Consider the following 27,577-nt stretch of genomic DNA (forward strand, 5'->3'; position numbering starts at 1 on the left):
CATAGATTAACTCTGCTAAATCCTTAGAACTGCCTGGTGGGAGAAGCACCATTCGTAGTCACATTTTGTCATTATAGATAATTCAGCCCTCTCCAACCACATGGTAAAGCAGGCATATGGGAAATCCTTACCAAGAGTGTGCAGAGGCAAGCTGGATCCTGGGGCCAGTAGAAGGCTAAATATAAGGTGCCCCTCACTCTTTGCTGGAAGGGACAGGGTGACAGTGATCAATCACAGACATAAAGCCTGACAGAGTGTAAGGCTGTGACTGGGGTGAAGCAGGAAACAGGAGTCTCAGCCACCAGGCTGGGGGTGGACAGGCCCAGGGAGGGGAGCTCTAGCCTGCAGGGTCCAAACCAGCTGCTGCTGCTCCCAGTACCCTTGACTGAGGAGAAACTCTGTGTTGGAGAGGGACTGGGAGCAAGGCCCTGAGGAGGACGAGCATGGAGCAATCAGAGAGCCAGGGATGACATGGCACTAAAAAGGTCAACAGGGTGCACCAGGAAGGCAGGGAGTAAGAAAGGAGGCTCGAGTGCTGGGGGCGGGGGGGGGGGGGGCAGCTCGCTATCTGGAAGCAGCCCCCACTATTTGCCATGTTTGCAGACTTTTGAGGGCAGAAATAACTTATTCATAAATTAAAGCCGATTTTGAGGAGTTTGGTCCCCTCCCATTACTGTTACCTTCAGAAGTAACTCGGGCCACAGCAAAAACACCACAGGTGACAAACCAAAGATCTCACTATCATGGATAGTTCCAAATTGAGGACAAAATCATTCACAATAGTTAACATACCTATGATGTCCCCATGAGGGATGCTACTCTAGGCACTTTGGACCTATTAAATCATTCAGTTCTTACAACTTAATTAGGCAAAGGTTTTTGTTATACATTTTACAGATGAGGAAACTGAAGCTCAGAGATCCTAAAGCATTATGCCCCAGGTTCCCACAGGTGATAAGGGGCAGAGTCAGGAAGGAACCCGGAACATCTGGCTCTGGGCTCTCCCAATAAAACATTAGTCTGAGGGCTGTGTAGTACTTTCCCCACCAGCCCCTGGCCAGAAGGGCTCTATGCTTGGAATTTAATGCTTGAGGTTGCCATCTTGAAATTCATTTTATCTCTGATTTTGTGTTTTTATTTTTTAATTTTTTTTAAAATTTTATTTATTTGACAGAGAGAGAGATCACAAGAAGGCAGAGGGAGAGGGGGAAGCTGGCTCCCCGCTGAGCAGAGTGCCTAGATGCAGGGGCTCTATCCCAGGACCCTGAGATCATGACCTGAGCCAAAGGCAGATGCTTAACCCACTGAGCCACCCAGGCGCCCCTGATTTTGTGTTTTTAAGTGAAGTGTGACAGACGGGATGATAGAACCCAGGGTAGGGGTGAGGGGTGTGGAGCTCTAACTCGCATGTGGTCCCCCATCCTGCCTGTTTCCACAGCACGGCTTCTGCCAGCCTTTTGGCCCCTTGGCACTCCAAAGTTTGCCAAAAGGCTTACAAGAAAAGTTTCCGTCATTACTCCCATACTGAAACACTTCTGGCAACACAGTGTAGAAGCAGGCCCTGTGCTGCCCCCTAGTCCGCATCTCCTTCCAGGGACCTGTGCTTCTCCTCTAAGCCCCCAGGGGCCAAGGCACATCAGGTCAAGATAAGCATCTCACCCAGCCCTCATCCAGGATGTGAGAAGTCTCAGATCGGAGGACTACAATCTCCCAGGGGTTGCAGGTTGGCTTTGGATTGAGGAGTGGGCCATGGAAAGAGGAAATGTGGGCTTCCCTAGCCCTATACACCTGACAAGCACGGGGAAACCACTGTTGGGCCCATGCATGCGTATAGTCACGAGACTGGTCCGGGCCCTTCAGTCTGCCTGCGCCCCCTACGTATCCCCATGCCTGAAGGAACACGATATGAAATGGTAATTAAAACATCACCATGACAGGTCAAAAGAGAGACTTTGACAGACAGGAAAATGTTTTCTACTTTAGTACTTTATAACATTACTCTTTTCCTGCTTTTTTCTTCAATTTATCTTTTGAGGCATAATTGACATAACATTATATTAGTTTCAGGTGTACAATGTAACAATTCAGTTTTTGTATGTATTGCAAAATGATCCCCGCAATAAATACAGTTACTATTCATCATTATACAGTTAGAATGTTTTTTTTTTTCTCATGAAAACATTCAAGATCCACTCTCCTAGCTACCCTCAAATATGCAGTAAAGTATTATTAACTACAGTCACAATGATCTGCATTACATCTCTATGACTTATTCATTTGATAACTGGAAATTTGTACATTTTGACCCCCTTCACCCACTTTGCTCTCCCCTCACCCTCCCCTCAAGCAACCACCAGTCTGTTCTCTATATACCAGCTTGGACTTTTTTCTTTATTTGGGCTTTGTTTTTAGATTCCATATCTAAGTGAGATCATATGGTATTATTTTCTGTCTGACTTATCTCACTTAATAAAATGCCCTCAAGTTCCATCCATGCTGTTGCAAATGGCAGCGTTTCATTTTTTATGACTAAATAATATTCCATTACACACACACACACACCCCCCACATCCTCTTTATCCATTCATGCATTGACAGACATTTAGATTGTTTCCATGTCTTGGCTGTTGTGATAAATGCTACAATGAACATAGGGTTACATAATACCTCTTTGAGTTGTTGTTTTCCTTTTCTTCAGATAAATATACAAAGTGGAATTGCCGGATCATCTGATAATTATAGTTTTAATTTGGGGGGGGAACCTCCGTACTGTTTTCCAGAGCAGCTGCACCAGTTTACATTCCCACCATCAGTGCACAAGGGTTCTCTTTCTCCACATCCTCGCCAACACTTGCCATTTCTTGTGTTTGTTATTTTAGCAGTTCTAACAGGTGTGAAGTGATCTTATTGTGGTTTTGATTTGCATTTGCCTAATGATTAGTGATGTTGAGCGTCTTTTCATTTATTTGTTGGCTATTTGCATGGTGTCTAAACATCTGTTCAGATTCTCTGCCCTTTGTTTAATTGGGTTGTGTTTTTGCTATTGAGTTGTAGGAGTTCTTTATGTATTTTGGATATTAACCCCTTATCAGATATATATTTGCAAATATCATCTCCTATTCGGTAGGTTGCCTTTTCATTTTGTTGGTGGTTTTCTTTGCTGTGCAAAAGCTTTTCAGTTTGATATAGTACTACTTATCTATTTTTCCTCTTGTTGTCTTTGGTTTTGGTGTCAAATTCAAAAAAGTATCACTAAGACCTATATCAAGGATCTTTTCCGGTTTTTTGATCAAGGGGCTCAGTGTTTTCACTTTGCACTGAACCCTGCAAATTATGTAGTCAGCCCTGGCCTCCTGGAGAACCTTAATCAGGTGACCTTACCTTCTCTGTACTTCAGTTTCTTCATTTGTGAAATGGTGACATCTTTGCAGAGGTGTTGTCAGGTTCAGACCATATAATTCAGTAATATGGGCTAGCTCACTACTTCTTTATCCCTCTTCCCTCCTGTTTCCCTCTAGATAAATTGCGCCCCTCATTATTTGTGGGATTGATGGGTAAATGGATAGACTAATGGAAAGAAAGAGAAAAAATAGTTTTTTAAGAAATATGCATAGCTAGAAATTGATAAACATAGATTGGAAATACATATAGCATACATAAATAGATGTGCAGAAAGACATATATATATAAATTCCATAATATTCTATATTTAAATAATTTTATTATGGCATTTCTAAAAATTTTTAACTTATGAAACTTCATTTACACCAGGCCTGACACCTAGCCCTCCTCCTAAAATCTAGTGAGTCATCATTAAATACAGACACAGAGAAGTGAAAGAACATTTTCATAACAATCTTCACTCAGCATCTGGGGTATTAATACCCAGCTCTGGGACACCATAGACCTGGCTGCCAAAGGTTCAGAGTCTAGCCCTGGTAGGAACCCAGAGCAGAAGACTAGGGATTCAGAGCTTTGGTTTGGGGTCACTTGGGGTCAGCTTCAGTGTAAGCATCTGGGATCCTGTGACAGAGGCTGTATGACAATCCCAGCTAGAGAGAGAAGGTCAAAGTCTTTCTATCTTTGAAACCAGCACTTGCCTCCTGGAAAGCAGTGCTAAAAGCCCTGAATATACTGTCACTGTGTCCGCTTTCTCACCAAAAATGAAACTTTGTTGAGTGTTTACATTGTACCCTAATACACGTATAAAAGGTAAACACAATCATGGAAAGAAGAATTCCATTGAAATACTATTTTTTAAATGTAAATTCAATTAACTGACTTACAGTATATCTATCATTAGTTTCAGATGTAGTGTTCAGTAATTTATCATTTGTGTATAACACCCAGTGCTCATCACATTCTGTGCCCTCCTTAATACCTATCACCCAGTTATTCCATCCCCCCACTCACCTCCCCTCCAGCAATCGTCAGTTTATTTCCTAGAGTTAAGAGTCTCTCATGGTTTCTCTCCCTCTCTGATGACTTCCCATTCTATTTTCCCTCCCTTCCCCTACAGTCTTCTTCCATGTTTCTTATATTCCACGTATGAGTGAAACCATATGATAATTGTCTTTCTCTGATTGACTTATTTTGCCCAGCATAATACTATTTTATAATAAAAGTTACATTAAGAATTCTAAGCTGTCATGGGATAGAAATTGTTAACTAGAATTAAGACACCAAGAGGTAACAACATTTGCTTGAAATTCATAAAAGCCATATATTTCAAAAAAATGTCTAGGCTTGTCATTGTCCTTATGGCATTAAGCCCAGGTTATGGTAATTATACTTTATTCAGATACCAAGAAATGCTAAAATGAGAGACACTGGAGGTACAGTGTGAATTCAGAAGAGGTCGTCTTTGGAGAGCTAAGTCAGATATATTGATGACAGACCAGTTTTCATTATTCAGTGTTCCCTCTCTAATGTTGATCATGGTGTCATGCTTTTCGTCTCAATAAAGTGTCAATAGTAAAACTGACAGATTTCATTCTTGTTGGTTGAGGAGCTGACCAGGAACCTAGAACAGGGACAGGAACAGTACAACCACATTCCTGCTTGGGATGCTCTCTGGAGAAGCTGAGTAAGCTGGTCTCCTGGGAGCCCTTGCTCTGCGGAAGGTTGTGGTGGGAGCTCATTATGATCCCTTGAAATCCAGAGCTGATTGGTTTTTGCTTATTTCCGTGCAGTGTGACAATGAAGACGACTACAGGGAAGTCAAGAAGGCCCAGGGAGAAAAAGAGAGCTCTTCACGACTGACTGCCTCTGCCAATAATACTTTACCTGCAAACCACTGCAGCATGAATATCAACAGGTATGCATGTTCCACTGAAGGTAGAGGTAAGCCCTAAGGATCTCTGGGTCCAAAAGGCAGGTGCCATATTGGAGGAGAGTCAGATCTTTTAATGACTGCTCTGGTCTGGGTCTTCAGACTTGTTTCCCTTGATTTAACTAACCTAAGGCTAACAATTAAGCCTGGATGTGTGTTCCTGTCACAACCCCGGGGCCACTGTCAGGACTCCTTTTTAACAAAAGACCGGTTACTAGTTATACTCATTCTGTGCCCTCAAAGACACACCTTCCCTCTGAAAACTCAGTAACTGAATTTTCAAACCATTATTTCAATAGCCACTAAACCCATAAGAACACTAAGCTTATTAACATGAATGAAAAAATATAAACTGAGTTTAATCTCTTGGATATAGACTAAAATCATAGCATTAGACAGGATCTGTGTCTCCAAGGTTAAATGGCACCAAGTCACTCCTCTAAAGGGGTTCCAGATGGACCCACGTTGCACCAAATTCCCTCTCTGACAAATGGCTTTCTAGCAAGGCAAGGTCCCCAGTATTTATTAGAAGTGAGTAGCTTATCATCAGTCATAGACGCTCTTTCCATTTAGAAATACCACAGCTCAGAAACCACTTTTCCTCCACTAAGACAGTCCTCACTCTCCCTGACTGTGTACATAGAATTTTTAAGGGGAGATTAATGTTTCAGCACAACACATAAAAATGTAAACTGAAAGGTTAGAAGAAGATGTAGAGCAGTACTAAACCTCCAAGAGGAAATTGGAGAGTGAGGGCACACAAGCACAGGCCCACTGCAGTGTGAGAGTCACCTTGGGAAGGAAGACGAGGGCTCTTGAAGGTCTGAGCAAGAGGGAGAGTACGCGTGTAAGCTGGCCTGGCCTAGCCCATAGTGCTCTGTGCTTAGTGGGTAGCACTGTGCCTAGTGGGTGCCCAGAATCCTGGGGAAATGTGAATAGGAGAAATGTGGCTCCAAAACGTCTTTTAAATATGTGATATAGTTGTAAACGTGCTTCTTTGTTAATGCACTGAAGACCTTTCTAGCAGATCCTAATAACTGCCATAATATCTAAGTAGCGACAAAGACAAATATAAGCAATATTTCAAGATGTCTGCAACTGCTGTGACATGACATGAGAATATCTGTGATTTCCTACTGATGACACAATCACAGACATTGTTAGCACCACTCCTGCTAAACCACTACTCTGGAAATGTTCCATTTCAGTGAAAAGTTGTAACTTTTTCCCATCCACATTCACAGACCCCAGAATAAAAGCTCTTGTTCTAGAGCCTTTGTCTGGCAGAGCCTCTAGCTCAGATAGTTTTATTCATGTTACATAATTACCCATGCATATAAAAGTGCTTCAGGTTCTTTCTAAGAAAGGTGGTCTGTGTCCCTCAGGAATGTATATAAGAGGATCAGCTATCCCAAAGATGAGATCCAAATAAAGTTGGTTTGGTCAACTTGAGTATGTAAACTTAGAATGACGGAGAAGAAATAATCCTATGTCCATGATAATGTTTAGTGTAATAATTTGGTTTTCTGTGAACATTTCAAACCACATAATATGTAAAATAATATTTAGAAATATGACTTTCTTTGCTTACTTGTCAAGACACAATTATGTACAGACTGTTCACATCTACAACATCAGTGTTTTCATCATCCCTGAGCCACTTTTGATTTGCCCAAGGGAGTTTTCCTGAACACATCTCACTTCTGGGTTGTTAGACGCACAGTACTTTTTGAACCAGAAATCTATCACCAGAAACTCTGTCCCTACCCAGATCTATTTGCATAACACAAAGAACCTTGTTATTTTAACATTAAAAACTTTGGCCTTATTATCTGTTCTAGAGGCCTGTGTTTGTAATTTCTACACTGTGACCACCAACTAAGGAAATTGCTTTTTGAAGTGACTTTAATGGCTTGTTTGCAGTGATAGCCAACACATGCAATTAAGAAGTAATAATTGCAAGACTAGAGACTAAGTCTTTGTTAAATGGATTTACCCTTTTTTAACTATCTATGTCAAGTGACTTCTCTGAGCATCCCAAATTAGCAGTGTTTGAGTTTATTTCAGGTTAATGTGTCTTCCCTCATTTTTTTTTTTTCAGGGTAAAGTAATGGAGACAAGCCCATCAATATTAACATACATAGCAAAGATTCAAATATAGGTGACTCTTTCTCTGATGGTTAATTTTGGGGGAGGGTTATATTCAGGGATAGACAATAGTTTTATTCATTTGTTTGTGGGCTTTTTTGGTTTTAATTGAAGTATAGTTGGCATACAATTTTTTGTTAGTTTCAGATATACAACGTAGTGATTCAACATCTGTATACATTGTGAAATGCTCATCATGATAAGCACGGTCACCATCTGTCACCATCCAAAATTATTATTGTATTATTGACTTTTTATCCCCACAGCTTATTTATTTTATAACTGGAAGTTTGTACTCCTTAATCCTCTTCCCCCCACCCCGCCTTCTGTCCAGCAACCACAAGTTTGTTCTCTGTGAGTCTTTCAGTTTTTTGTTCATTTGTTTTGTTTTTTAGATTGTACATAAAAGTGAAATTATATAGCAGTTGTCCTCCTCTGGCATAAACAATTAATTTTGGATGTGAAATAAGGAACTAGAAATCAGAAAATGTAACTTTTTTTTTAGAAGGGGTGAGGGGCAGAGGAAGAGAAAGAGAATCTTAAGCAGGCTCCACACCCAGTGCGGAGCCCAGTGCGGGGCTTCATCTCACAACCCCTGAGATCATGATCTGAGCTGAAATCAAGAATTGGATGCTTAACCAACTGAAGCACCCAGGCACCCCCGGCAAATGTAACTTTTAATGACAGTTTTCTGTTCTGTGTTTATTCTGATGAATGTTTGGTTAGCCTAGAAACCTAACAACTGAAAGTTGGCCTCACGCTTTGCAGATTATTCTGTAATTCTGCTATTCTTCATATAATAATTAGTACAAGTTCAGGTGTTATCAAAAGTCCTTTTACAGGTGGAGAACTCATATATCTTGTGATTGACTTTCCCATTACTTGCTACTTAGGCATGTTAGAAAAATAGTAAGTTGTTAAGTGTTTTGAGATCCTCAGATGAAAAACCCAGAAAAATAAAAGTCTTACTAGTGTTAGTCATTTAGCACTAGAATTATTATTCATCCTAATAAGATGAGTAAGGAAACAATGAGTAAAATTTACTTATTGTTTTTTATGGTCCTAAGGCCATAAAATTATTTCCTGGTATAATAATTCCCAATAAACGCCTTCCTATCAGTAGATTTTAAATGGGAGGTTTGGGTCATATATAAAACATTTACCTTTACCTGTGCTGACTGTGTGACATTCCATTACTGTGATTTCCTTTTTCAGCTTGGCAATACCAATAAATAAAAATGAAAAAATGCTCCGGTCACCCATCTCACCCCTCTCGGATGCATCTAAACACAAATATTCCAGCGAGGACTTAACTTCTTCCAGCAGATCAAATGGCAGTGGCTTGTTCACTTCTGCCTCCTCCAACAAAAAGCATAAGGCTGAGAACCAGCTGCAGTCTCATGCCGGAGACCTCACGGTATGTTGATTCTCTTCCTTTCCTGATAAAAATAAAAATGAAATTGAGCACACCCCTATACTCATCTGTCTCTAGTCCAGTACAGTCTAAACACATGCTTGAGGTCCCGTAAGAATCCCTAAATGCTGCTCTGGAAAGTCCAGGTGAACAGCACACCCCATTACCTCTTCCCACAGAGAACGACAGAAGAAGAAACCAGAGGAGACATTGTAAGCCTCTTCTGCTTAGGATGCCTCTTTGTAGGATCGCATTTCCCACTCTGAAGAGAAATGACCCAAAGGATTACTATCTGGAGACACTGTAAATTGGGAGTTTGGGACCAACCAGCCCTTTCATTTGGGAAGAGTCCTTGCCCCAGGGCAGAGTTAAATCTGGGACTGAAACTCTAGGCCAAACTATGGGATTTCCCATTCCAATTTCAGTGAAAAGTGTAGTGGCCAAAATGTGGGACCAGGCCACCACCTCTTTTCCAGCAACTTTCCCAGGGGTGATTCCAGCTGCCTGTGTTGCCCTGGAGAAGGGCAGGGGCCTGGGGCCCACAGACTGTCTAACCTCATATCTAGTCCAAATGTGACTTTGGCCAGTTGCTTCATCTCTCTGAGCTGGTTTCATTGGCAAAATGGTGGTGAGAAGATTTAAATGAGCTGGTATTATCTGAAGAACCGATACCTACAGATACCTGTGTAACTAACTCTACATGTTAGTTCCTCTTTATGGCCACTCCTTCTAACAGCTGGTGGCTCTGGATCATACATCCTCTGGGGCACATCCTCCCAAGTTTTCTCATGTCACCACCATGCTGTCAATACCAGCAGGGCTTTGTGAGGCAGGAAGAGAGATGAGACATAAGAATAGGGCTCAGCAAAGAAAGATGGGGGAAGGCAACATTTAATGTTCCATCCCATGAACTAAAGAGGTAAAATAGTTGGTAGAAGGTCCGGCAAGAGCCAAAATCTTGTAACATCAGGAAATCAATAACCCTCTGATGCACCCTTATTTGAGAACAATTAGCTTTAATTCTAGGCTCAAAGAGTCTAAGACCTTACTAGAAAAAACTGGAATAAAAAAACTACCAATTCAAATCAAAACACAAACAAAACGTTTCTTCACCTCTAGATCCTAACATAAAAGCAACCATGATGTCCAGAGAATTGTAAAATAATTACAGACTTTATTAAGTCATTCTTTCTTTCACCAAACAGATGTTTATTGAGCAAGTACTTACTGTGTGCCAGGCACTGTGCCAAGCAATAGAGATCCAGTGATGACCTAACAGATTTAGTCTGTGCCAGTGGGAAGCGCACAGTCTGGCTGGGCAGAATGACATAGACAGGAAATCACACACATTGGTAATGGCTACCGTGAGTTCCAAAAAGGAATGCAGAGGCCTGGGGACTCTTACAACCAAGAGGCTTGACTACACATAAAATCAGTCCATATTTAAAGAAGCATTCAGGGGCGCCTGGGTGGCTCAGTGGGTTAAGGCCACTGCCTTCAGCTCAGGTCATGATCCCAGCGTCCTGGGATCGAGCCCCACATCGGGCTCTGTGCTCAGCAGGGAGCCTGCTTCCTCCCTTCTCTCTCTGCCTGCCTCTCTGCCTACTTGTGATCTGTCTGTCAAATAAATAAATAAAATCTTAAAAAAAAAAAAAAGAAGCATTCATACACACTCAACACATTTTAATTATTTTGGAAGAAACCATTTGAATTTTGTAATCAAAGACAGTTGCTTTATGATTCATGGGTCTAGCACACAATAGGTGCTCTATAAATATTTGAATCTCCAGGGAATGTGATTTCTTAATTTTTCCACAGATCAATAGTGTTCCTTTTAAAAACACATTTTAAATAATTTCTAGTTATTCCCTTTGACTTTTCCTGCTCTTCACGGACAGCTCATGAGATTCAGTCCATTTGTGACCTGAATGACTTCTCTTTTGAGAGGGATTATAAGCCAGCAGTTCTGAAAGCTTGGTTCCTGGATCAGCATCACTTGGAACTTGCTAGAAATGTGATGTTCTCAGGCCCCACTCCACACCCTAAACTCAGCTCTGGACCGGTGGGGGTCCAGCAGTCTGTTTGTTGACAGCATTCCCCAGGATGATTCTAATGCAGATATCACCTTGGAGAACCACTGGTCTAGCCAACTGGGAAAAGTAGGGGCTTGAGTCCTAAGCTCTGGGTGTCACTGACCCACAGTAGTTATTTGAACTTGGGCAAGTTTCTTAACTTCAGCCAGCCTCAGTTTCTGGATCTGTGAGAGTGGGTCATTAAGAACTTCCCTTCTGATACTGTTACAAGAACGCCATTTGACAACACATGTAGAAGCCCTCAGCATGAGAACTGGAACACACATATTTCTTTTTCTTTATTTAAACTCAAGGGATCATCAGTTCTAATGTAGAACACAAAACAGTGGGTTGCCCTTTCAGCCAGGTTTCTGAAAGACTGGTGTGTTGTTTTTTTGTTTAGAAGGCCGCTCACAACAATTCCGAAAACGTTCTCCACAAGTCACGGCCACAGACAGAGCCATGGTCTCCAGGTGCCAACAGCCACAGGGACTGCAAGAGGCAGAAACTTGTCTTCGATGATATGTGAGTGTGGACTCTTTGTTGATATGGTAAGGGGCAAGGTAAAACAGAAACTCCACGGGTAGGAGGGTTATATGCATGACTTGGTCAGGTGAGTCTTGCTTTCTCAAAGGGAACTGGAGCTTGACTTTGAATGCACCTCTGAGTCCTCGTGGGCTTTTTGAAAGGCTACAACAGCCAGAGCTACTGGGGTTGCATCCAACGTGTCAGGAAGTTAAGGCAAATGGATTCATGAGCCTTACATTCCTGAGCACCTGCATTTTGTGCTGTTGGCAGTTGTATGCTACCAGAAAGAGAAGCATTTTTGTTTTAGTAAATTATAATGGGCAAAGAATAATAGCGATGCACTCCTGGTTTATTTCCTTCTAAAATGCTATATTCTTTATAATAGCATGAACAGGTCTTAAACGGGAAAATAAATATCCTGTCATCCTTCCCAGCCCTAGCCCTGAAACCCCAAGTATTGCTTCCATTCCCAGCATCAATTTAAAAGGAGAAGAAACAGGAGAAGAAGAGGAATAAAAATAACATTCTGGGATGCTCTTGAGATTCTGAAAATGATAAAGGAGAAGTGACAAAATGATACTAGAAATTATTTAGGCTCTTAAGGAAAATAAATATGTGTCCAGGACAAGTCTGGAAGACAGAAGATACAGTTTCAAGAATTTGGCTTGAATCCTGTTTTTGACGTTAACTATTTAACACACATCCAGCGCATGTCTGTGTGGGCTCCCCACTAAATCCCAGGGTGGAACAGTGTGCAGCATTGAGTCATCCTGTCCTCTCATTGCTTACAGTCTGAGGGGACAGACTGTAATCCACTAAGCCCACCCAAAACTGGAAAAAGTAAAGGGTGCCGAATGTCTTCATCCTTACTGCGAAAATGGTAATCATGATACCTCTCTCCCAGAGGTTCTCCTAAGACCCGGTTAGATGAGATCTCCTGAGAGTGACCATCTGGGCAAAAGTAATGACTCCTTCATCCCCATCTTCCACCCAGCCTCTTCTCCGGCCCTGACTTCACCCAGGGTATAGACACGCTCTATTTATTCACCCCATAGACATCTCAAGAAATGAGAATATGAAGTTATAGTCCTGAATTTATGCTTGGACTTCAGTGAACTAATTAAGGGCACAGAATTGGGGAGTTGAAAGCCAAATCCACATTTTTGGTTTGTTCCACTTACTGAACGCATTCCAAGATAATTGGATTTATGGAAGTTTAAGGGTGGCCCAGGAGGGCAAATGTTTTTCTCTTCTTCCCATGGCAGCTGCACTCAGCCCCAGCACACTCTTCTGGCCCTCACCACCTCGCCTTCCCTTGGTTTCTCCACTGCCCTAAGCATCAAGTGAGGGAGGTGGTAATTAATCCCTGGGGTGGGTGCATATGATGGGAGGACAGACCCTCGGTCAACCACATATATAATTAGGGTTTGGTGGTATAAATCATTCTCATGAGCTCTAACAATTTGTAAAAACAGGAGATTAAAATTGTGTCTGATGACAACGTGGCAGTTTGCATTCAGAAGCCATAATCTAACAATGCGATCAAACACAATGTGTATTAGACCCTAAAGTGCTTAAAACATCCAACATTTCCAGCAGGTGATGTTAAGGGCATGATATTTAAACACACACACGTAATGGTATCACATATATTAATACAATGATATTAAACATACATATGGAAAATTTACATATAAGAAATTTTCCAGTATATGGACCAAAAAGCTAAGTCAGAAACAGTGACAACTAAATGGCCATACTCTGATCTGCAGTTTCTCGGACTACTTACAAAAAGAAATGTTTCTGAATCTGCCGGGGCTATTGCGAATATAATTTTTTCACTTTCTGTGTCAACGAAGCTAATGTCTTCCCATTAGCAATATGTATAATTTTTCTGGCTGACAGCTACAATAAAACTGTTTCTCTTTTTACGGATATAGATATAATGGAATAAAAAAGCACTCTTACATATCCATCATATGGAGAGATAGATGTCATGTTCCAATTGCCATGTGTCCCAGTTGATTTGAAATCCTTAATAGTAAAGTAAACATGCAACTCCAACAGCCAGTCGACCACTGAACTAAGAAAGTCTTGGGAAGATCCTTGAAGCTTGAAAAGCAAAACTAGGCATTGTCTCTTCCTTAAAACAATAAAAATCCATGTCCCTTAAGAGATGGCTGGACTAGGAAGTCACCCAAACTGATGCAGAACTCCCAGGTCCAGTTCATATGTGCTGAGTATTTACTAAGGGCCAGGTACATTGGCTGGAATTAAGATATGAAATTAATTAATCCTCAGTCATTAATTCAGGGCATAGGGAGGCACATGGCTGGCTTCTCCAGGAAGGTGCCTTGGGACCCCAAAACTTCCACCTCCTGCTCCTCTCTGTTCTACACCAGCTTCCCCACCAGCAGCCTCGGTGACAGACAAGGACCTGGCTCTTGTCACTTTCCTCGACTTCTCCTCACTGAAGGCGTCCACAAGCAGTGAACCAACCAGACAAGCCACCAGTGGAAAAAAAAGAGCGAGCTAGAGAAATCGCCCAGGAGTAATTTAGAGTTGATGGAAATCCAGTTACAGTGATCCAAAAAGGAACAGATGCCACACTGTCATTTAATTTTTAAAGCTGCATCATGTAGCTTCTAGATAAAAGTAAACTCATCCTTTTGTATTATAAATACTGGTTAATGGTTGAATAAACATGCGATTCAGACAACAGCTGAATTCAGTGGGCGCTTAATAACAAGTGCTGAATGAACACAGCTGAATTAGAATAACATTCCCAGAAGAGTAAGGCCTGTAGTTTTTACCCCCGGTGAATATAAGGAATCTACATAAAGGTAAATTTAAATTCACAGCTTCTCAACCCCTTCTCCTATGTTACTTACCAATTAAACAGGCACCAGTTTATGTCTTCGGGATGTAGATGGAACCAAAAAAAAATAACACTTATTTTTAAAAATGTGATCCAGGTCAGCTTGTTCTGTGTAATTTGCAGGCTCAGATTGGTGGCAGAGTGGCTGCACCTCCTCCCCCACATTTAGCCATGCTCGACATTCACTACTTGACAGCCACGGTTTTAAGGTGATGCTGGTGTGATTGCCAAACTTTTGTTAAAAAAAATCTGTAAGAATTTATGTCAATAAGTGACAGCGCTTGATTCAACTCAAAGCCTAGAAACTGATCTTATTAGTGTGAAGCCATGAGCTGCAGATTACTTTGTGTCATAATTAGTGACAGGGGAGTTCTTGGCCCAGGAACATCAAGAGAGAACAACTGTGTCGTGAAGGCCTCAGTACAGAAGTCCTGAGCAGAGCTGAGTGGTGAAATGCTTGGCTGGGAAATCAAGTCCCCTTTCCCAGCAACCATATTGCTGTGTTGGGGAGCCAGCGAATCCTGAATGCCAGGACTGCCTGCTGCTCCCAGAAGGATGTACTGTCTCCTGCCCATATTTCACAAGGAAGAGTCAGTCACGATCATCACATTCAGCACAACCACCAAACATTCCATCTGTCCCTGTGGCACCCATAACAGGAGCCCAGCTACTTAAACCCCCCGACATTGAGAAAAGACTCCCTCAACCACGTGGTGCTGAAGGCCATGGAGTGTGAAATGTGACTGGACGGGAAGGAAGAAGGATTGGCATTTGTGATATAATTATGCTCAGCAAATCTAAAGCTAAAAGGATTTAATTTTTTGGAGGATAGGAAGAGTCTTGTATGTAAAAGGTCAGATCTCTTGTGGCATGATTTAGTCAGAGGACACTCTCACCTCAATACATTGAGGCAAGGTGCTCCCACGGAGGGCTTACTAGGCCATTGTTTTTTTCCTGAAGGTCCCCCTTCCCCACCTTTCCTGGACCATTACTACACCTTTTTTTTTTTTTTTAAGATTTTATCTATTCATTTGTGATAGAGAGAGAGATTGCACAGAGGGAGACGGAGAGGGAGAAGCGGACTCCCTGCCAACAGAGAGCCTGATGTGGGGCTTGATCCCAGGACCCTGAGAACATGACCTCAGCTGAAGGCAGACACAACCGACTGAGCCACCCAGGTGCCCCCCCATTAGTACACCTTTATATTCTTCATATGTAATTCTCTACTTTATGAGATCCCGGTCTCTCAGCCAAGTTATTTTGTTCTAACTGAAACAGAGTAACAGAGAGAGAGAGAGAGAGAGAAAAGGAAAAAGACTAAGCTTAGGGTGGTGGGGAGTAGTGAAGGACAGTGCCTTCAGACCTCCCTGATTGAAATCTTAGTTCTCTGATCATTTTAAGAGTTTTGTAAAATTATTTTATTTTAAATGTCACACCCAGAGAAGAACAACAAAGTGATGAGTTCCCATTTCAATAGAAAATGGCTTTTGACTAAATGACAAAAACCTGCAACACTTAGCCTGTGCATCCCAGAAAACATGCTGTTTTCTGTGCATGACCAGGAGAGAAGCAGTCATGGGCAGGAGCCCATTGCCTGCATGAGACACAATGAGTGATCACTTGTGCTTCTGAGAAGCCAGGCTCTGGAGACCCTGGGGCCCCAGCCAGCATCAAGCTAATGGAAACCAAAAGTGCATTTGAATCCTTGCTGCTTAAATGCAGTCTACCTGCTTCCTTCAAGAAGCACTCATAAAGTCAATCCCAGCCTGCCAGAGACCCTGACTCTGAAGTGCCCTCCTAAATCATGTTCACTTCAGTGGATTAAAAAGAATTACAGTTTCCCCCACTAGCTGAAGGTAGAGCATTCATTTGAAACCATTCGTAAGCCAAAATTGTGTAATGCGAAGAGTATCCCAGCTTTCCGAGAGCTCACCTTGCACTACTACTTCACTTGGAAGAGAGACCTACCCTAGTACAGTAAGGCTTTTTTTCGGAAGCATTAAGATCCTCTCCAGATTAGCAAAAACCATTCTAGGTCTTTCGTAAAAGCCAAGTGGCTTGTACCACAAACTTTGAGAAAGCAGGGGGTTGCCTGTACCTAACTTCTTACACATCCTTCTTTGTGAAGAAAGTACTTCAAAGCTGAGGGGCACAGTAACACCCATGGGACTTATCAGATGACAAGCTGACAGGATCTCGGATGATGAATTCATTTGGTATGCAGTTGCCTATCTGTCTGATTTGGACTCCAACTTCCCTAAGAAAATTATCCAGATTTCTGCTGTGCCAAGGAACCTGTTTGTTCAAACACATTGAGCTCCCATCCCTGCCAGTTTTCACAAAACAGGCGGCTCTGCTGTGGGGGGAGGAGAGGGAGGGTGGGGTGGGGGGATATATCTCACAGAGGTAGGAATTACAGAAAGAAGGCTGCCAGCCTCTCCGTGGGAGACCATTCAACTCTATCTCAGCCTTGGAGCAGAACAAAAAGCAAGGTAGCTTTAATGCTTCTCTGCCAGAAGAAATACCAGGGTGGCTCAAACCCTGTTGCTGCTCAGAACTAAGGCTGCGTGTTTATAGGTGGGGTAGTGGGAGGGTGAGGAGAAAAAAAAAAACAAAAAACATTCTATTTGGATCAAGTGTTGAGATTTTTTTTGTTGCAGAGAGCTCTTACAACAAAGATACACATGGCTAAACCTTGGCTTTTAAAAAGATCACTCACAAGCCCCATTTCTGAAGAACCGAAGATACACAGTTAGTTACGTGTATGATGTTTAATTGAACTTCTGTTAGGTTCATTGATATATCATCATAAAATACCATCATTGTGAAAAAACAATATGAGGAGTGTTATTATCTAAATGAAAAAAGAAAACTCGAGGCTTTTCATGTTAAAAAAAAAAAAAACAGAAGATTGGATCACAGATCTGTTTGAACACTGAAATAATTAGATTTTATTGTAGTAAAGACTTGGCCAAGTTATAGTCTGTAACTGCCACAGTGGTGATGACAGTTCTGCATCCCTCCTGACTTGTACATTGCCATCAGAGTGATGCCTTCATGATAGCATGCGCCCACTACACTACTGGACAGTGTTGGTGGCGTCCCATTGGCCCCATTGCCTCTGTAATGTTCTGGTCTAGGAGCGGGGCACTGGAAATCACCTGAAAGGGGGAAATGAGCCAATCATCCGGCAATCTTCAGTGACTCAGTGTAGTGAGCCCTCCATTAATGCGAAGATAAGAATTTTAACTAATGTGTTTGTAAATGACCTCTGGATGGTACACTTTTTTCCCAGCATCTCAGGTTAGTGTCAGCTGCTATGATACAGTCAGAAAATTAGATGTGTTACTTATCCATGTGCACTATTGTGAGAGTTTGTGACTCAGCCCCTGTATCAGGTCTAAAAAGTACATTCATAGACTGCAGATAAGAACAGTGTTGATTAAGGAACATGTATGAGGAATTAGGAGACACTGCCATCCCTAAGGGTAAGTTAGAAGGCTAGTTGAAACTAAGATGCCATACCTTATTACCAGGAGAATCCTTTCATGAAAATGAAGTGCATTTGAAATGATGATCTATTAGTGAAAAGGTTTGCAAAACCAGGCAAAAAAAGATTGACCAAACTCATATACCAGCGTGTGGAGTCGATAATGATGTGGAGAATTTCAGGTTGCCATGGAGACGTTCTCTGGCTTATTGGCTGTGATGCTGCACCCCATCAGAAGCCACCACTCTCTTCTAAGCTCAAAAGTGAATTCAGTGCTATTCAGGGGGGATTCATGGGCCTTCTACCATGTGCCTAAAACTATAGGGTGGGGAAGATCAAAGATGTCCACAGCATAGGCCCTGCTGAAAGTGTACCAGCTACAGAGCTGCCCACATGCCAGGACTTAGCCATACAGCTCAGGAGGTAATTAAATGTCTAAAAGTGTAATGTAAACAGAAAGGAGCATCCAGGAAGGACAGAGAAGAGCATGGATCAAATTACCAAGAGGATCTCACAGCATAGGAACTTGGGGGAGTGGTAACTCATAGAAGGCACTCAGTGAATGTGCACGCGGTGAACAGAGTGTTCCAGGTGGGAGGAAAAGGAGGAGCAGAGAGGTTCTAAGACAGATATGGCATGTAAACACCACAGCAAGGAAGACACCCATGGCTGTGGTTGAGGGCCTTGGGGAGTCACTGGTACAGTTCAGGGGGTTAGGCAAGATCTTTGGCGGGCTGAACTGAGATTGATTCTTTGGGAGCTGGAGGTTGATTTTAGGTCTGTGAGTAGGATGGTGATGTAATGAAAGCCATGTTTTACAAATACAGTCAAGGTTTGTTAAAGCTCAGGATAGGTTGGAGGGAAGTAAAACTAGAGGTCAATATAGGTGGTGAAAGCCAGGCCTGGGTGGTAGATGTGGTCCATAAGGAAAGGAAGGATCTTTACAAGGAGAATGCACTCACATCTTATAACAGGGAAGAGGAATGGATGAAGATACTGGAACTCCTCTTCTGAGCAGATAGGCTCTGTGAACTCATCTGAAGCTCAGGAGTCAGGTCTGGGTGTGGGCTAGAAGTAAGGTCTGCCCTTCTATGCTGGGACATTTAGCAACAACACAACAAAAAATAATGGAGAGGATTCTTAGGACAGTGCAGCTATTCTCTATGATACTGTAATGGTGGATAAACGTCATTATACATTTCTTATACGCCACGGAATACACAAGACCAAGAGTGAACCCTAATGTAACTATGCACTTTGGGTGGTAATGACATGCCAGTGGAGGTTCATCAGTTCTAACTAATGTGCCTCTCTGGTAGGGGATGTTAAGGAAGGTAAGAGAGGCTGGTGGGAGAGGGGCAGGAGGTATATGACAACTCTCTATACTTACCATTTAATTTTGCTGTAAACCTAAACTGCTCTGAAACATGAAGTCCATGAAAAAACAAAGACAGTAGCAACACGTATTTAAATTTCAGAATTGGAGTCTAAGGCGAGTATTCAGTATGTGTTCAAAGGTCAATGCGTGGGCAAGGAAGGGAAAACCACACGTAAAGTCAACTAAAACCCATTCAAATGGAAGAAGTGTAAACATCTAGGAGATGAACTAGAGAAACAGAGCCAGTAGGAGCAGGGCCTTCCTATGAAGGACACCTCAGGCCCCACTGCCATGGAGACCCCCACTCCCGAGATGAAGGAAAGGTTTCAGACCTAATGGCAAGAATGATAGAGGGATGGTGAGCCAAAGATGGGGAGTTTCATTTTACACATTAAGGAAATTCTGTAACTATGTTCCTTATTTCTTTGTTGGAAAAGTTAAATATTCTCAGCACATTACCACAGTAATACAATGTTTTATGGGGAAGTAAAAGAAAACCAAGGTCCTTTTCTCACCTCCATGATTTGCACTTGAAACTAAATGGTTTGTTTATTTGTTTAATTGATTAAAACCATTAAGATGAGGATAAACTTTTAGGATTGTCATGGTGCACATGGCATTTCCAAGCATTTTTGATAATCCCCTTTGAGTAAAAGGATGCTCTGACCACCTAATATTGCGGTAAGGGAAAAGACCTATTAGAATCTGAAAGAAGAGAGTTCAGAATAAGCATGTAACAATAGGTGAGTCATTCTGTGATTAATATCACTATTTACATCTTACCTCTCATTTGGGGAGTCCTGGCTTATATTGGATATTCATGAATAGGTCAAGTTTATTGATTATATAAAGACCCATAATATAAAAAAGAATATGCGGATCGTACCTAGAGTATGCAGATTTTTAAAAATCTATCAGACTAAGCATAAAAGGTACCATCTGATGAGTAGCTTAGCATAACTTGGAGTCATTACACACACTCGGATCAGTCTCTGTATGAATTACCTTCATCTCCCAGCAGAGTTAGTGCTGGCCAGGGTTATTGCTTTAATAATGCACATGTCTGCTGTTAATGTTTACCAGCTAGCTAATCAGAACTCTGGAGAATACATGCCATGTTTGCATTGTTACAAGGTAGACATCACTTTACAATTAACTTCATTACAACTGGAATATAATGATACAGTGTTACCTCTTTTCATGTTCCACGGGGAAACCCTAAAATAATTATATATAGATACATGCAACTGTATTTATGCATATAAATGACACGTACTTTCATAAGAATACATAAACATACTCATCCATACATATCCATACAGTTATTATGAGGTATATTTATGATCTTTACATTAAAAAGGGATTGTTGTATACAAATATCATGTAAAATAAGATTTTTTACTTGTTTTCTTAACCATGCAATAAGAAATCTGATTCACAAATTAGGCACTGGGGAACCATGTTAAAATCACTATAAATGTAAACTATCTGCATATATTGAGTGTGTTTTGAATAGCTAATTTAAGAGAAAAAGAATTGTGATATTTCACATATACACAGTAATTTGGGAATGCAAAAGTGCTTGATTCTGTATTAAACAGACTCTTAAAATTGTGATTCAAGTTTGAGTAAAAGGGAAGAATATTTTCAAAAGATCTTGTGCTTACACAATAATGGCATTTAATATTCTCTCCTGTAGGCCACGCAGTGCAGATTATTTTATGCAAGAAGCTAAACGGATGAAGCATAAAGCAGATGCAATGGTAAGACCCTTTTCTCTCCAGATATGTTCTTCCAAATTATGTTTGTACTGCAACTTCATCACTGGGGCCATATAGCTGGGGTAATTATAAAATCTATTACAAGGATGGCTGGGTCTGTTAAATGGAGAAATGTTTATATAATCAAGTGTTCATAGCCCAATAAATTATGACTTCAACCAATAATGTCTGACTGGAAGAAAGTCCTGGATAAATGAATATTTCAATTTAGTTCTAAGGTTTGAATAGTAACTAGAGGCAATGGAGTCAGTGGGTGGTAGTATTTTGTTCCTTAAAAAAAAAAAAAAAATCTAGGTTTGCATTTTTCTTTCTTATTAGCCTGGCCAGCCCTTGGCGTGGTCCCAGGATCAAATCCCTTTTCAAAAAGACTCCTGTTCTGCCTGTGTATCTGCCAAAATTAATACTTCCTCTCAAACTGTATAACACAGAAACTATTATGCTGCACATAAGACCCTAAAGTCACCATGACTTGATGTTTTTAAAAAAAAAAAAAAACTTAGATAATCTCCTGTTTTGGAAAGCTTGACTCTTCCAGGCAAGACATAGAAAACTTATTGCTTTTTCTAAGAGCGATCACATGGTTGTTCCATCTTACGGTCTCCTCCAAAGAGACTCTCTCCTACCTAGTAATTCCAGTTCTGTTCCCCTCCAGTATTCCTAACTGCCAGAGATGAATGAGGCATTTCAAGTGCCCTTCAGGATATTATTCCAGTGTTGAAGATGCTGAAACCAGAAGCGTACCCCTCTCCCAGTGCTAGCTAGTGATGTTGCCAATCAAACATTTATTTGTATGAAGATCTCTGCCTAGGGACACGGGGGTGCAGGGGAGATAAGCAAAGTTATCAGAAAATAGACAAAGGAAATGGAAGGTCCAGTTCTTCTCCTCACAACCTCACAGTGTGGTGGAGAGTTCTGGTCACCTGAAGAAGCTGATGCGTGGTCACTATTAGAGAAGAGCACCGAATGTTAAAGCAGAGTGGAATTTTCCTCCTGAATCACTCAAGGTTTACCAAGATGGTTCCTTCTGTGTCGTGTTACCAAATGTGACCTTGCCTGTCAACATGCTGTTCTATCCAGGCTGATGCCCTCCCAGTCTCTGAGCACACTTCAGTCATCCCAGTGCAGGCTCCTGCAGCCACAGAGCCTCACAAAGACACTCACAGCTACTCAAACCTCCAGCTCCCTCACCAAACCCAGCCAAATCATACCCATTCCTTCCTACTCTCATTTTCTCCCCCCGAGGCCTCCCCAGCCTCTCTGAACCCCTGACTTGCTCCCTTCCTACCATCTCTTTGCATTGGACTTTTGACTTTGCATTTTCTCAGTTAATCACAGACTGCCTTGTACTTTGAACTATATTGTGGGTGCACGTTTTTTTCTCTTCAGATGTATTCTGGGTTCCTGGAAGGAGCTTTTGTGTATCAATTGCACACTGAACAGAACTGGGTGCTGTAGAAAATACTTGTTGAATGAAATGACCTCCTTAGTCTGAAAGCACTGCCAAGAAATATTTCTCTATGGCCTATTAGGGTTATAAGCTATTTAAAAACTTGGTTTGCCATGGAGGGAGGGTTTTGCTCTCCATTGGTGTTTTCTACAGTATCCATTATGAATAAGAATTGTTTTTAGAGGCAAGACCTAGTATAATAGAGTATTTGTGTAATTCTGTTTGTGTTGATGAATGAGTATGTGAAAACTGGGAAGATTATACAATCTGAATTTAGAATACATAATTACCACAGAGAGTAACAATATATGGAAGTAGGAACTTGATATGTAAGTTCAGATTTATGAGAACCAAAGAATATGACACTGATTTTCAGATATCCTCGCTGATGTGGGAGGAAATTAACATAAATTTGGACAACTTGAGGTAATCCCCCAAGTTTTTTTTATTTAGCATAGCATGGAGGGACAAGGATGGAAGTTGCCCAGTAATTATGGGTTAGAAAGAGAGAAGGAGAAATTAGAGCAACCATGTAGTTTTGACCAATTCTGATTGGCAGCTGTTGTATGGATTTGAAACATATCTGTCTGTAACCATGCATTCACTTACCCTAAGCCAGTAGCAATTTGTGAAAATAACTGGAGAAGGAAGCATCCTATTTCTTTCTTCTCTCAGCTCCATTCACAGGATTTTGGAACTCAAAGTCGGGTTTCTCAAATAAAGCATATAGACTATGTGACAATGCTGTTTTTAAAAAATTATACTTAGGGAAGACACTCTATTAACTCTGTTGATCAGGTGGAAAAGTTTGGAAAGGCTTTGAACTATGCTGAAGCAGCTTTGTCATTTATTGAGTGTGGAAACGCAATGGAACAAGGCCCGATGGAATCCAAATCTCCTTATACAATGTATTCGGAAACAGTAGAGCTCATCAGGTAAGCACTGTGTCTTGTTGGGGAAATAGAGGGGGTGAGGAATGTATGTCAGTACTCTGAATACAGAGAAAAGAATCCCAGCCTTCACCATCAGCTACCAAGAGCTAAGGTTCATCCTCACAAAGAGGAGTGTAAGATTTTGCAAGGCACTTTCACACACCTTGCTTCCTTTGCTTTCTTTGTGAGTGAGCAGGAGAGCTCTTCTAACCCTCGATTGCTACAGAAAGGAAGCTAAGTCCGAGTGAGATGTGACATGCCTACCTCACCCAGGTGGGAAGTGGCAGATTTTGAACTAATTTCACCTTTATACTGCCTTTAAAAAAAAAAAAAATCTGATTCAGGTTAGTATAATAAAAATCCTAACTCCATCAGTAAATGATTCAGGAGTATTCAATGAGAGAAAAGATTCAGGGGTATTTTAGGAAAGGAAATCCCTCCAGTGATATGCTGTCTCAGAGGATACTGATGTTTTGGTCTTAGACCTGAATAGGAACACCATCCCTCACCTGGGCTGAGACATGTAATGTGAACAGAAGCAGGGTTTCTAACATGGGCACATCAAGGGATTGGATGGGAGACTCTTGTCTTCCATCATGGAGACCCAGAAACATACATCTTTAATGTATTTTTAATGAACCCTTAAGGAAATCTCATCCATGAACCATACTGAGAACCTTGTCATACAGTTTATGTCTCTAGTTAATTCAACTGCTTGGATAATATTTAATACCCACAGGTGAAACTATTCTTCTCCAAAACTAACTTTAAGAGACTTTTCTAATTCTGGAATTCTTTGCAACCTAAGATTAGGTATTTACTCTGTCACTCCAGATGAAAGATTTCTAGCCATCTTAGGTCATAACCTTTTTGATCTGCATTGGCCCAAAGATGCAAGTTGGTATTGTATACCACTTTCCTTCAGTAAGTAGTTTCCAACCTTTGAAACTGTCATCTCAGTATCAGAGTACATGTCATCTTCATAAAGTACCTCTTAATAATGTTTTTTTAAATTTTTTTAACATTTTGAAAGTCAACACTGTTCAGTCATTTTTCTTATTAAAATATTTCTACTACCTCAATGTATTGGTGATTTCCTCATTCTATTTTCTTAAATGGCATGCTGTTTTTGTCAGTGAAGGCAAGAAATCACCATAGTAAAATACTTAAAATTACTCTAAGAGATCCTAGATTCTCCCATTGCTTCCTCAGAGTAAGGCACAGACTCATATCCGCAAGCACATAAGAAAATGGTGACACTGGATGGGCACAAAGAAGTAAGGTGTCCTAGAATGCAAGTATGCAAGTGCCTCCAACACAGGGAATTGGGAGGGGGTATTCTGGTTTGTTTGTTGATATATCCCTAATCCCTAGAATAGTTCCTGCAATGTAGTATGTGCTCAATAAATATTTGAATGAACAAATGAACAAGTCAGAGGGCCTATGGTGAACTGGAGTGTGCATGGCCCCCTTTAAGGCATTCAAATTTTAAAGAACAAACAAACAAATGCAAACAACAATTAAAGCCTGATGTCAGTCAAATACGCCTGGAGGTGTGATGTGCTACACTTGCTCTGCACAGGCTTAGGACCCTGGTGTGTTCACTGATGCAAGTGTCATTGCGCGATGGAGAATATAATCTATCTTCTAGATAACTCAGACTGAATAGAATCCCTTAAACTACTTAGAAAACTAAGACAAAGAAATTTTTCTTATCTGAGTTGGAAAATAACATTAATTCACCACCTTAAATCTGCATGTTGCCTACCAGGCTTAAGACTCTTCTCCCGCACTGAGAAACACCGGGGGCTGGGAGCACTGGCAAGGGAGATCTTATCACAACTGTCCAGCTCAGGATGCCCTCTGTCCCCAGAGGTGGAGAATTCCTTTCTCCCCAAGAGATACCAAGCACCACAAATCAAAATGGCACCACAAAGGCTCTGAAAATTAAATTGTAATTGGAACTACAGCCCAGAAGTAGGCCAGGACCTGCCTGCTAAACCTAAACAGGGTGACTTCCTTTTAAAAGAAAAGATTTAGATAGGACCCAGGGTCTCCTAACATAAGAGCCAAATGTCCAAGTTACAATAGAAACTCACTCATCATACCAAGAAACAAGAAATGACAACTGGAATGAGAAAAGACAACCATTTGACACCAATCACCAAGATGAATCAGACACTGGAATTATCTGACAGGGATTTTAAAGCAGCCATCATAAAAATGCTTCAACGAACAATAATAAATTCTCTTGAAAGAAACAAAAAATCAAAAATCTCAGCAAAGAAATATGTTATTTTTTAAAAAGAACTAAACATAAATTGCAGAAATGAAAAATATAGGAGAAACAAAAATCTCACTGTATGGGGTCAGTAGTAGAGTGGAGATGTGTTGGTGTATAACCCTTTCAAGAGCTTCCCATGTGTAATCTGAATCCTCCTCTGTACATTGGGAATGGGGAGACACAGGGAGAAAGGGGCAGACCACTCCAGTTTGGTGGGTGGCAGTTTTAATAAGCAAAGAGAACTTACTTGGGTGACCAGAAGATGAATGGATCCCTGCACCTGTGCACCAGATCTTAAAGTTTATATAGAGGCCTTAAATGGGTTCAGCCAATACCCTGTGCAGATATTCTCCACGCCACATCACTATCTCAAGGTGTATCCTTGCAGCAGCCTCTGGGAGCAGAAAAGGCAAGTAGAACCCACATTTCAAGGACAACAGAGGAGGTGAGGAGCCTCCAGTCACCTGGGTCCAGCTCACAGGGTCCAGGTCAACTGGCAGTCACAGCTTTTTGAAGACCTTTCTCAACAAAACAACAGAGGATAGAATTAGTGATCCTGAAAACAGAAAATAGAATTTACCCAACATACACAACAAAAAGAAAAGAAACTGAAAGAAAAATGGAAAGATCCTCAAGCACAGGGACAAAAGATCCAACGTGTGTATCATTGGAGTCTCAGGAGAGGAAGCAAGTGGGACTCAAAGAGTATTTGAAGAAGCAATGGCTGAAACTTGCCAAGTTTGGCAAAAGACATAAACCTACAAGTATAAGAAGCTGAGAAAAAACCCAAGTAGGATAAAACAAAAAAATGCATGCCAAGACACATCATAACAATGTTTCTGAAAACTAAAAACAAAAACCAAAAAATCCTGAAGATAACAGGAGAGAAACGACACATAACCTGTAGGGGAGCACCAGTTCATATGACAGCAGACTTCTCATCTGAAACCACGGAGGAAAGAAGAGAGTGGCATGACATTTTTCAAGTGCTGAATGAAAAAAACCCTCAAACTGTGAATTTTAGCTTCAATGAAACTTCATTATACAGGGATGAAGAGGAAATAAAAATATTCTCCGACTAAGAAAAACAAAAAACTTGTTTTTAACCTATAAAGATTGGCTAAAGGAAGTTCCTCAAACTGAAAGGAGATGACAAATGAAGGAATCTTGAAGCATCAGAAAGGAGGAAGAACAACAGAAGAACAGAGATAAGGATTCATGTGATAAACTGTCCTCCTCATGAGTTTTACAAATCCTATTCTGTGATGAAAACAAAAATTATACCACCAGCTGATATTCAAGATAACATTATTTAAAAGGGAGTAAAGTAAAGGGACCTGAAAGGAAATAAAGTCTCCACTCTTCACTCCAAATGGAACATGTTAACACCATTGAATTGCAGTAAGGCACATACACATTTGTAAAAAACCAGAGCAACCACTAGGAAAACTGTGCACGGAGATATATTCTGAGACCCTACAAATCTTCATGGTGGGGAGCTAGTATAATAACAGTAACATTTCTTAAGCATTTACAGTGACCTCTACCAATACTATCCTTACAACAATGCTATGTGATCAGCAGTATTAGTCTTATTTTATTGTATTATTATATGTATTGTATTATATGTATTAAGTATTATTTTATTTATGGAAATTGAGGCTAAATTCAGATTTGAACCCAGGACTTTCTGACCATTCACCTACTGTCTCAACTCTCTCAAAAAAAATCTGCAAGTAACTTGGTATATTATTGGGAGAATGAAATGACCATAGTCCCCTTGGTTTAGAGAAACAAGAGGGATTAAGTAAAGTGCATAAATGCCACTAGTTGTGCACATAGGACACTTATGCAGCCATCAAAGTAAGAGTTCCTGAATAATGAAAAAGGCGT

The 27,577-nt window shown here is 41.0% G+C and overlaps 1 protein-coding gene across 1 annotated transcript in view; it reads left to right on the plus strand.

Moving 5' to 3' along the window:
- Positions 1-27,577, plus strand: part of AFF3 (ALF transcription elongation factor 3) — a 534,056-nt gene that overhangs the window by 494,726 nt on the left and 11,753 nt on the right. Inside the window, exons 15-19 of the mRNA XM_080814081.1 lie at positions 5,193-5,317; positions 8,696-8,897; positions 11,370-11,491; positions 20,940-21,003; positions 23,267-23,403. Coding sequence (XP_080670207.1) covers positions 5,193-5,317; positions 8,696-8,897; positions 11,370-11,491; positions 20,940-21,003; positions 23,267-23,403 — 650 coding nt within the window. The remainder of the gene's footprint in view (positions 1-5,192; positions 5,318-8,695; positions 8,898-11,369; positions 11,492-20,939; positions 21,004-23,266; positions 23,404-27,577) is intronic.

This window comes from Martes martes, assembly GCF_963455335.1.
Source record: "Martes martes genome assembly, chromosome: 9".
Taxonomy (NCBI): domain Eukaryota; kingdom Metazoa; phylum Chordata; class Mammalia; order Carnivora; family Mustelidae; genus Martes; species Martes martes.